The following is a 12,431-nucleotide window of genomic DNA, read 5'->3' as shown; positions in this document are numbered from 1 at the left end:
CAGGCACCCGGGGAGACACCTGTTGTCCGTGGGAGGAATATGGCCGTTGACATGCCTGGTGAAAATACCAAAAAAATCAGCTCTTCGGTGTGGAAGTATTTCAACAGAAATGCGGACAACATTTGTCAAGCCGTGTGTTGCCTTTGTCAAGCTGTAATAAGTAGGGGTAAGGACGTTAACCACCTCGGAACATTCTCCCTTATACGTCACCTGCAGCGCATTCATAATAAGTCAGTGACAAGTTCAAAAACTTTGGGCGACAGCGGAAGCAGTCCACTGACCAGTAAATCCCTTCCTCTTGTAACCAAGCTCACGCAAACCACCCCACCAACTCCCTCAGTGTCAATTTCCTCCTTCCCCAGGAATGCCAATAGTCCTGCAGGCCATGTCACTGGCAATTCTGACGAGTCCTCTCCTGCCTGGGATTCCTCCGATGCATCCTTGCGTGTAACGCCTACTGCTGCTGGCGCTGCTGTTGTTGCTGCTGGGAGTCGATGGTCATCCCAGAGGGGAAGTCGTAAGCCCACTTTTACTACTTCCACCAAGCAATTGACTGTCCAACAGTCCTTTGCGAGGAAGATGAAATATCACAGCAGTCATCCTGTTGCAAAGCGGATAACTGAGGCCTTGACAACTATGTTGGTGTTAGACGTGCGTCCGGTATCCGCCGTTAGTTCACAGGGAACTAGACAATTTCTTGAGGTAGTGTGCCCCCGTTACCAAATACCATCTAGGTTCCACTTCTCTAGGCAGGCGATACCGAGAATGTACACGGACGTCAAAAAAAGACTCACCAGTGTCCTAAAAAATGCAGTTGTACCCAATGTCCACTTAACCACGGACATGTGGACAAGTGGAGCAGGGCAGGGTCAGGACTATATGACTGTGACAGCCCACTGGGTAGATGTATGGACTCCCGCCGCAAGAACAGCAGCGGCGGCACCAGTAGCAGCATCTCGCAAACGCCAACTCTTTCCTAGGCAGGCTACGCTTTGTATCACCGGTTTCCAGAATACGCACACAGCTGAAAACCTCTTACGGCAACTGAGGAAGATCATCGCGGAATGGCTTACCCCAATTGGACTCTCCTGTGGATTTGTGGCATCGGACAACGCCAGCAATATTGTGTGTGCATTAAATATGGGCAAATTCCAGCATGTTTTGCACATACCTTGAATTTGGTGGTGCAGAATTTTTTTTAAAACGACAGGGGCGTGCAAGAGATGCTGTCGGTGGCCAGAAGAATTGCGGGACACTTTCGGCGTACAGGCACCACGTACAGAAGACTGAAGCACCACCAAAAACGCCTGAACCTGCCCTGCCATCATCTGAAGCAAGAAGTGGTAACGAGGTGGAATTCAACCCTATATATGCTTCAGAGGTTGGAGGAGCAGCAAAAGGCCATTCAAGCCTATACAATTGAGCACAATATAGGAGGTGGAATGTACCTGTCTCAAGCGCAGTGGAGAATGATTTCAACGTTGTGCAAGGTTCTGCAACCTTTTGAACTTGCCACACGTGAAGTCAGTTCAGACACTGCCAGCCTGAGTCAGGTCATTCCCCTCATCAGGCTTTTGCAGAAGAAGCTGGAGGCATTGAAGGAGGAGCTAAAAGGGAGCGATTCCGCTAGGCATGTGGGACTTGTGGATGGAGCCCTTAATTCGCTTAACAAGGATTCACGGGTGGTCAATCTGTTGAAATCAGAGCACTACATTTTGGCCACCGTGCTCGATCCTAGATTTAAAACCTACCTTGGATCTCTCTTTCCGGCAGACACAAGTCTGCTGGGGTTCAAAGACCTGCTGGTGACAAAATTGTCAAGTCAAGCGGAACGCGACCTGTCAACATCTCCTCCTTCACATTCTCCCGCAACTGGGGGTGCGAGGAAAAGGCTCAGAATTCCGAGCCCACCCGCTGGCGGTGATGCAGGGCAGTCTGGAGCGACTGCTGATGCTGACATCTGGTCCGGACTGAAGGACCTGACAACGATTACGGACATGTCGTCTACTGTCACTGCATATGATTCTGTCACCATTGAAAGAATGGTGGAGGATTATATGAGTGACCACATCCAAGTAGGCACGTCAGACAGTCCGTACTTATACTGGCAGGAAAAAGAGGCAATTTGGAGGCCCTTGCACAAACTGGCTTTATTCTACCTAAGTTGCCCTCCCACAAGTGTGTACTCCGAAAGAGTGTTTAGTGCCGCCGCTCACCTTGTCAGCAATCGGCGTACGAGGTTACTTCCAGAAAATGTGGAGAAGATGATGTTCATTAAAATGAATTATAATCAATTCCTCCGTGGAGACATTCACCAGCAGCAATTGCCTCCACAAAGTACACAGGGAGCTGAGATGGTGGATTCCAGTGGGGACGAATTGATAATCTGCGAGGAGCGGGATGTACACGGTGATATATCGGAGGATGATGATGAGGTGGACATCTTGCCTCTGTAAAGCCAGTTTGTGCAAGGAGAGATTAATTGCTTCTTTTTCGGTGGGGGTCCAAACCAACCCGTCATTTCAGTCACAGTCGTGTGGCAGACCCTGTCACTGAAATGATGGGTTGGTTAAAGTGTGCATGTCCTGTTTATACAACATAAGGGTGGGTGGGAGGGCCCAAGGACAATTCCATCTTGCACCTCTTTTTTCTTTCATTTTTATTCGCGTCATGTGCTGTTTGGGGAGTGTTTTTTGGAAGGGCCATCCTGCGTGACACTGCAGTGCCACTCCTAGATGGGCCAGGTGTTTGTGTCGGCCACTAGGGTCGCTTATCTTACTCACACAGCTACCTCATTGCGCCTCTTTTTTTCTTTGCGTCATGTGCTGTTTGGGGAGTGTTTTTTGGAAGGGCCATCCTGCGTGACACTGCAGTGCCACTCCAAGATGGGCCAGGTGTTTGTGTCGGCCACTAGGGTCGCTTAGCTTAGTCATCCAGCAACCTCGGTGCAAATTTTAGGACTAAAAATAATATTGTGAGGTGTGAGGTATTCAGAATAGACTGAAAATGAGTGGAAATTATGGTTTTTGAGGTTAATAATACTTTGGGATCAAAATGACCCCCAAATTCTATGATTTAAGCTGTTTTTTAGGGTTTTTTGAAAAAAACACCCGAATCCAAAACACACCCGAATCCGACAAAAAAAATTCGGTGAGGTTTTGCCAAAACGCGGTCGAACCCAAAACACGGCCGCGGAACCGAACCCAAAACCAAAACACAAAACCCGAAAAATTTCAAGTGCACATCTCTAGTATAAAGTAAAGTGCATGCAGTTAACGGGAGTAACAGACACCAGCAAACACACTGAATAGTGAAGAGAATGGACGGTTTCTACATGTTTGATACTGATCTTTTTGTATAACCAGCAAGTGTGGCAGTATCTGTGGCAGTATATGTGTATTATGGGCATTACTAATGTGGGGCATATGTGTAAGGTGCATTACTGTGTGGCATTATGTGTATTATGGGCATTACCAATGTGGGGCATATGTGTAAGGTTCCTTTACTGTGTGGAATTATATGTATTATGGTCATTACTGTGTGGCTTTGTGCAGAGTTGAACTGGCCCACAGGGTAACCCCCCGGTGGGCCCCACTACCTGAGCGTTGCAGGTACAGATGCAGAACTAGCGGCGGAGCTAGGGGGCACCAGACAAAATTTTGCCTAGGGCATCAAATTGGCTAGGGCCGGCTCTGCAACACCATCACATCTATGACTAGGACATATAAAGATCAAGTACATTCAGATCCCCAGTCTAAGGGGTCTATTTACAAAGCCTCGGATGGAAATAAAGTGGACGGAGATAAAGTACCAGCCAATCAGCTCCTAACCGCAATGTCACAGGCTGTGTTTGAAAATTGACATCTAGGAGCTGGTTGGCTGGTACTTTATCTCCGTCCACTTTACCTCCATCCAAGGCTTAGTACATTGACCCATAAGTACCAGGTTTAATCAACCACAACTAATACAGATGGTACAATACGAAGTACTCTATAGTACCACTCACATATTCAGGAACAACATGCTAACCCTGATTATAATCTACCATCTTTTCCTTTACTTCATAAAGTAAGTGTGAAACAGCAACCCTCTAATCACAGACGTGACATATACCATCTAATCTAACCACATACATACTTTTACACTTGGCACAACGGCTCTCATCGTACTCCCTCAGTTCAGCCACCCGCGGCTGTTCTTCTCTGCCTGGTTTGTGATGTTCTCTCTCTTGGCGAATCCGAGCAGCCTCTTCTCTAGCATAAACTCCAAGGTCCTGAGTGTAGCGCCCATACATCTGAGAAAGAATGTAAACATGCGTAATGTACAGTATATAGTATAACACACAGCATCAACAGCAGAGGTAGATCTGCATACACAAACAAGGCAACCACAAGAAAAATAGTAAGCCTACCTATGGCCAGTTTGACCATGGACATGCTGGAGTCCTTAGAACATAGTTTTACATACTTACTGAAGACGTTAACATAAATGGATACCAGCCAATCAGCACCTGACTACCATGTTATGGGCTGTTTGAAAATGACAGTTAAGAGCTGATTGGTTGTTACTTTATCCCTCTCCATTTAAAGTTGTTCTTTGTGAAATGCAAATCCCAGGTGACATGTATGTACGGTATCCGGTCTCTAGGAAAACCACACTTAGGTTGACAATGTCTAGGTTGACCACTACTGGTCAACAGTAACTAGGTCGACAGGGTCTCTAGGTCGACAGGTCAAAAGGTCGACATGAGTTTAAAAAAAAAAAATTTTTTTTAACTTTTTCATACTTGATAATCCATGTGGACTACGATTGGGAATAGTAACCTGTGCTGAGCGCATCCGAAGCACACTCGCCATGCGAGGGGACACAGTGCACTAATTGGGGTTCCCGGTCACTGTACGGAGAAAACGACACAAAAAATTAAATAAAAATAAACATGTCGACCTAGAAACAGTCTACCAATACTGGTCGACCTAAGTGTGGTCAACCTACTATACCACACCATAGGGCCCCATTTATGAATGTAAAAAATTTCCTATGCTAATTAATGTTACCACTCGCCGCGCTTTTTTTACCTGTATTCAGCATTGAAGCTGTCGCTGGCGAGCGGTAACGTTAAAACACCTGTCAGTGCTGTTTGTCAAGGCCAAACAGTGCTGACGAATGCTCTTTTTCTCCGGTGTCCATAACTACTGCGCATGCGCTGTTTTGTTTCTGGTTACTATAGCAACCCGGCAGGCGTGATGCATGCTGGGATTGCTGTGGGAGGGGGGATCCGGGGCGCAGGATGGACACCGCTGCAGCGTCTGCTCTGAGCAGACTAAGCAATTTTAGGTAAGCGTGCACTATTTCAGAAATAGCGCTCGTTGATAAATATAGTTTACTGTGCACCAGTATAGGGTAAATGAAAGGCTAATAGCGCTGCTAGTTAGCAGCGCTATTAGCCTTCGTGAATAGAAATTGGTCCCATTTACCACTTAAAACGAGTTTCCAGCATGGAAACTCGTTGATAAATAGGGCCCCATGTATGTACAAGGCTTTCAAATTCTTCATCACCATCTAGCAAACTAATACAGTAGCCTTTACAGCACAACAGCTCCCTCCAGTGGTAGTTCATAGTGAATTCAATATAATGAACATTTTAACATTTTGTAAATATAATGCATTCAAAATCTATTTCTCAATAGTAAATCCATATGTCCTCACTGTTACAGGACTATCACACAGACATTGGGTCTGTAAACAGGTATGCTTTCTACTTTAATAGATGACAGCAGCTATAAGAGGAACTAAAGTGTCCTTGTTTGTTTGCTTCTGAAATATTATTTGGATTCCCTATCCATTAGAGAACTATATAATACACCTGCGACCTCATTTTCCTTAATTAACAGAGTATATATATCTCTCAATGAAACGTTCACTCAGTCAGGGCAGAGTATCTTGCATCTGTGAAGCAAATAAGGAGATATAGGAGGGTTAATGTTACAGTATAGAAAAACCCCACACCCTGGTTTCAGGTGCAACAGGAAGAGGTAAAGATGATGAACGTATAAAAAGATTGTATTGCATAATACTTGTGTTAGACATATCAGCTGCTGGTCAAAGTGAATATGAAGAATCAGGAGCAAATGTGATGAATGGCTGACATATAGGGGTATATGCAATTACCGGCGAATCGCAGCAATTTTTCGTCCGTTTTTTAATTCAACACAATTCGACCGTCGAATTTTGGCAAGTGGGTGCCGGAATTCAACATATTCAATAAAAAGCGGATTCGACAGTCCCGCTGTCGAAAAACGGCCGATTTGACGGATTTTGATCCGATTTTTTAAAAAACGGAAAAAACGGTAAAAAAAACCCCAAAAAATTGCGTGGGGTCCCCCCTCCAAAGCATAACCAGCCTCGGGCTCTTCGAGCCGGTCCTGGTTCTAAAAATCCGGGGGGGGGAAATGACAGGGGATCCCCCGTATTTTTAAAACCAGCACCGGGCTCTGCGCCTAGTGCTGGTGCAAAAAATACGGGGGACAAAAAGAGTAGGGGTCCCCCGTATTTTTTACACCAGCATCGGGCTCCACTAGCTGGACAGATAATGCCACAGCCGGGGGTCACTTTTATACAGCGCCCTGCGGCCGTGGCATTAAATATCCAACTAGTCACTCCTGGCCGGGGTACCCTGGGGGAGTGGGGACCCCTTCAATCAAGGGGTCCCCCCTAGCCACCCAAGGGCCAGGGGTGAAGCCCGAGGCTGTCCCCCCCATCCAAGGGCTGCGGATGGGGGGCTGATAGCCTTGAGAAAATTGAAAGAAAATTGTTTTTTTTTCAGTAGTACTACAAGTCCCAGCAAGCCTCCCCGCAAGCTGGTACTTGGAGAACCACAAGTACCAGCATGCGGGAGAAAAACAAGCCCGCTGGTACCTGTAGTTCTACTGAAAAAAAATACCCAAATAAAAACAGGACACGCACACCTTGAAAGTACAACTTTATTACATACATGTCGACACACACACATACTTACCTATGTTGACACGACGTTCGGTCCACTTGTCCAAGTAGAATCCACGGTGTACCTGTGACTAAAATTGTACTCGCCTCAATCCAGTGTCCGGATCTTTCAAAATAATCCTCGTACTTGGCAAAACAGCAAAACGAACACCCGGACCAAACGGACTGAAAGGGGTCCCATGTTTACACATGGGACCCCTTTCCCCGAATGCAGAGACCCCCCGTGACTGCTGTCACAGAAAGGTCTCTTAAGCCAATCAGGAAGCGCTACTTCGTGGCACTCTCCTGATTGGCTGGATGCGCGTCTGCTGGCAGACAGCGCATCGCACAGCTCCCTCCATTAGTTTCAATGGTGGGAACTTTGCGGTCAGCGGTGGGGTTACCCGCGGTCAGCCGCTGACCGCGGGTGACCTCACCGCTGACCGCAAAGTTCCCACCATTGAATATAATGGAGAGGCTTTGCGATGCGCTGTCTGACAGCTCAGACGCGCATAGCCAATCAGCAGAGTGCCAGGACGTTGCGCTCGCTGATTGGCTGAAGAGACCTTTCTGTGACAGCAGTCACGGGGGGGTGTCTGCATTCGGGGAAAGGGGTCCCATGTGTAAACATGGGACCTCTTTCAGTCCGTTTGGTCCGGGTGTTCGTTTTTTTTTTTTGCCAAGTACGTGGATTATAATCTGGACACTGGATCAGGTGAGTATAATTTTATTCACAGGTACAGGTGGATTCTACTTGGACAAGTGGACAGAGGTCGGCGTGTGAACATAGGTAAGTATGTGTGTGTCGACATGTGTGAAATAAAGTTTTACTCTCACAGTGTGCGTGTCCTGTTTTTATTTGGGTATTTTTTTTCAGTAGAACTACAGGTACCAGCGGGCCCGTTTTTCTCCCGCATGCTGGTACTTGTGGTTCTCCAAGTACCAGCTTGCGGGGGAGGCTTGCTGGGACTTGTAGTACTACTGGGGAAAAAACAATATTCTTTCAATTTTCTCAAGGCTATCAGCCCCCCATCCGCAGCCCTTGGATGGGGGGGACAGCCTCGGGCTTCACCCCTTACCCTTGGGTGGCTGGGGGGGACCCCTTGATTGAAGGGGTCCCCACTCCCCCAGGGTACCCCGGCCAGGGGTGACTAGTTGGAAATTTAATGCCACGGCCGCAGGGCGCTGTATAAAAGTGACCCCCGGCTGTGGCATTATCTGTCCAGATATCTGTCTGTAAAAAATACGGGGGACCCCTACTCTTTTTGTCCCTCGTATTTTTTGCACCAGGCGCAGAGCCCGGTGCTGGTTTTAAAAATACGGGGGATCCCCTGTCATTTTTCCCCCCGGATTTTTAGAACCAGGACCGGCTCGAAGAGCCCAAGGCTGGTTATGCTTAGGAGGGGGGACCCCACGCAATTTTTTTTCTGATTTTTACCATTCCATTTAAAAAATAATAATAAAAAATAATAATATTTTTAAAAATATATAAATAATACTTGTGCCTCCAAAATAGACAAACCAAGTACCTAATCCCTTCTAATATAAATAGATATGCTATGACCAATAAAAAAAACACCAAAAAAAACATATTTTTATTAGATTCCGCCACCAAAGTGTGGCGGATTGAAAATGACGAATTTACTGTCTAAAAGCACTGTTGTCGAATTTCCAAACTTCAATTGAATATACTTTTGGCGAATTGCCGCATTTGTACCATTGCAGAAATGTTGAATTTGACAAATGTCGAATTTCAAAAAGTCAATTTGGAAAGTCCGGTTTTTTGACGGAAAGTACTGAATTGCATTGTCAAATTTTTTTGGGGGGCGAAAATGTCCCGTTTTTCGACATTTTCGGGAATTCGACTGCAATTGCATATACCCCTAAGAGTGAATGGAAATAGAAGAAATATTTTCTTCATATAATAAACTACTATACAATCGGCACCATTATCACAAACATACATAAAGACAGTCAATTTCTATACCAGAGCAGCACTGTCCCAAACATTGTTCTATGATTTATGTTTTATCCAGAGTTAAATACTTTGGTCTCCGTACAAGCATTCATTTTTATCTTTATGCATTACATAATCTCATCCAATGGTTCATCATGTATTGCTGTATAAGGGGCTAAAAAAGTCCCAATAGCAATGTTTGATAAGTTTACAGAATGTTGTTGTCTATACAGTCAAGTGAACTTCATCTAAATATAGAAGGACTGCCTCACACAATTATATATATATATATATATGTGTATATACATACATACATACATACATACACACACACACACACACATACATACATACATACATACATACACCTTTGTAACTTATGTGGTATATATATACACACACACACACACACACACACACACACACACACACACACACACACATATATATAAAGTTCCTGTATAGAGTGCACTCACCAGACGGATTCTGTAGCCAGTAGGGTTTTAATAGGGCATCATGTACAGCATCATACATGATGCCCTATTAAAACCCTACTGGCTACAGAATCCGTCTGGTGAGTGCACTCTATACAGGAACTTTATGTATTCATGGATTCATGGAAAAAGGAACGTTTCTTTGACCCTATGAAAGATTGAGTGACACCCCAGCAATAGTACATTGAATTGTGAGTACAGACAACCTTATCTTTTCTATATATATATATATGCTTCTAAGAGCCTGGGAGTGCCGACTGTTTTGCAAGGGTATATATATATATACCCTTGCAAAACAGTCGGCACTCCCAGGCTCTTAGAAGCAGCGTGCTCCGTGCCAGATCAGAAAAAATACATACAGCTCCAAGAATGAACGGCACTGAAGACAAGAATATTGCACAGAAATTGGAGCAGCTGGTGAAACTGCACTCATGTATTCGTTTAGAATAACTTAGTTGCATCCCCAACGTGTTTCTGTGTGCAGTTTCACCAGCTGCTCCATTTGGATGCTGGCTAGGTGAATTAGTAGGTCTTGGTGTAATAAATTAATCAAAAACGAATTATCTTTAATGTCCATTAGGAGTAGTGACCTTGGATATGGGGTAGATGTGTGCGGTTTTGACTTAAGCGATGAGTTTTTGACATATGTAATAGGTTCCTTTACTTATTGTATGTGTGCAATATAAGATGTTGTTTTTATTTTTACACTAAAGTATATAAAATATGTCTATTTATGTGTTACAGGGAGCACCCGCTGAACGTTTCAATATCCGGCACCTGTGTACGGGGAGAGCACGCGGGGGTCCACATTGGAGAGCGGCTGTGCCTGGCTGACAAGCAAGCGCTGTGTTGCCATGGTCACGGTGACGCGCTGGGCGGAAGTAATCCGACGGCTCGACACCCGGAAACGGGACGGCGTGGAGGAGATGCGGCGGCGAGTGTGTCCCGGGGGGTATTTAACAGGGTAAGTGTTTTATGTCTGTGTGTCCTTATTTGTATTTGGCCCGAGGAAAGGGCTGATGCCCTGAAACAGCTGTAGCCTTCAATACAATTTCTGTGCAATATTCTTGTCTTCAGTGCCGTTCATTCTTGGAGCTGTATATATATATATATATATATATATATATATACATACATACATTATATACATACATACACATACACACACACATATACAGAAATACATTGTCACTTTTTTTTTTTACATTTACATTGGACTGTAATGCTCTTATGAGGAGGGACATCCCTAGCACAGGATATCATGCCTTCAGTTATTTTGTCAACTATGGACGTGTGCCCACTGTCCTGGAAGACAATGATAAAATAAAATACTATGGAATAAGTACAATAAATATTATTTTGGTATATAATACTTCAAAGACTACACCAATGGTCTCTCTAAGCTGCAAGAGTGCAAAGCTAGTGTCTTCCTGAGCCTACTTCTCTTCAGCTACTGCGAAATACCAAGACTGTTCCATCTGCAGGAATGTTTAGTAGCCTACCCAAAATAGCCGGATGATTGAACATTTAAGGATTCCTTGCCGAGAGTAGTGCACCCTCCAGGATCACACTCAATCTTCTTGCTGCACAATAATGTGAATGGCTGAGCAGACACCCCACACATGTCACTTTGAGGTCACCTGCAGGATTTCCCGGAGGCGAGTTCCAAAAAGTAGATAAGTACGAGCCCATGGTAGGAGATGGGTGCACTGGGAATGTCCCTTGCTGAGAACAGTTTAGACACAAGGGCCTACTTTTACAAAAAAAACTGAAAGGATGAAGGATGAGATTACTCACAAAGACTGGGAGATGCCGCAGGTCATCATACAGCACACTTTTAATAGGACACTTTTTGCACCTTGCACTATTGTGTACATTTTCTAGGTTCAAACATATTTCACAAATACACTTCCAGTCTCATATTAGATAAAGATTTGTAAAATAAAACGGCGTCCAAGGATAAGGATAAAGATGCCTATTCGGATCACTCTCTTTCTCCCACATCTCCTGGCCAGGGAGATTCCACAGATGGGCTGGCTGTGGCTGACAAATTCAGTCCTCGGACATTATCTTGCCTCTTCTAGATGTTAAATTGGCTGCTGCTTAAATAACGCAACAGACCAAACATCTTGTGGAGGCAGAAGACCGCATTTCAACTTTAGAGGATGACCATCACGAGGCAGTATCGCAATTGCAAACACGATGCCTTATTGGCCTTCCGGAATTGGTCCTCCCTAAAGATCTTATGAATCTGGTCTCTCGCTGGCTTCCCGAGACTCTGGGCCTTCCTTCTTCTCCTACATCGTACTTGGTGGATAGGGCGCACCATATCGGTCCTGACGATCATCTCAATTACGCCCTAGACCGGTAATCTTCAAGCTCTTGAACTATCTGGACAAGGTGAAAATCATGTAGGCTTACCGCAAATCCAACAACCTTTGTTATGAGGACTCCAAATTGCTCCTTCTTCAGGACTTTTCAAGTTTCTTCACGACGCAGAGAATTCTCTCCGGTGTGCAAAGAACTTTTTTCAAAAGACATTTGATTTGCCCCCATCTATCCTGTGATAAAGCTGAATCTATTTATCGTATAAATATCCCTTTAAGAGGTCTAAGAACACTATACGCTGACTACGTAAGAAGTACCGTAAGGGTACGCTACTTGCGTAACGATCGCTCAGCCGTAGGCGAGACGCTCAAGCGTCGCGTTCGCTCACGGCCCAGAGATCACAGACTGGCACACTATTGGCTACAGGCAAACGTAACGATTCGCTATGGCGTAGCGGACGCTCGAGACCACGAGGAGATCACCAGCGGCGCAGACGCTCACAACGCTATACCTTGATATCTATACCTATAACAATGAGATACACAGTATACCTTTATGTAGAGACAGTGTGTAAGTGCAACCTGGTGTAACCTGATTAACTACAAAGCTGCTTGAGCGTCACCGACGCTCTGTGAACACTTAACACTATGAGAAAATACACAGATACTTGT

The 12,431-nt window shown here is 45.0% G+C and overlaps 1 protein-coding gene across 3 annotated transcripts in view; it reads right to left on the bottom strand.

Moving 5' to 3' along the window:
• CLCN2 (chloride voltage-gated channel 2) overlaps positions 1–12,431 on the bottom strand; it is a 251,259-nt gene that overhangs the window by 140,286 nt on the left and 98,542 nt on the right. For all 3 annotated transcript variants that reach the window (XM_063916600.1, XM_063916602.1, XM_063916604.1), the window contains exon 2: positions 4,138–4,294. In XM_063916600.1, the coding sequence (XP_063772670.1) occupies positions 4,138–4,294 (157 nt within the window). The remainder of the gene's footprint in view (positions 1–4,137; positions 4,295–12,431) is intronic.

The sequence above is a fragment of the Pseudophryne corroboree genome, chromosome 4 (assembly GCF_028390025.1).
Source record: "Pseudophryne corroboree isolate aPseCor3 chromosome 4, aPseCor3.hap2, whole genome shotgun sequence".
NCBI classification, from domain to species: Eukaryota; Metazoa; Chordata; class Amphibia; order Anura; family Myobatrachidae; genus Pseudophryne; species Pseudophryne corroboree.
Note: the sequence above shows the minus strand (reverse complement) of the source record. Positions and strands in the feature narration are given on the sequence as shown.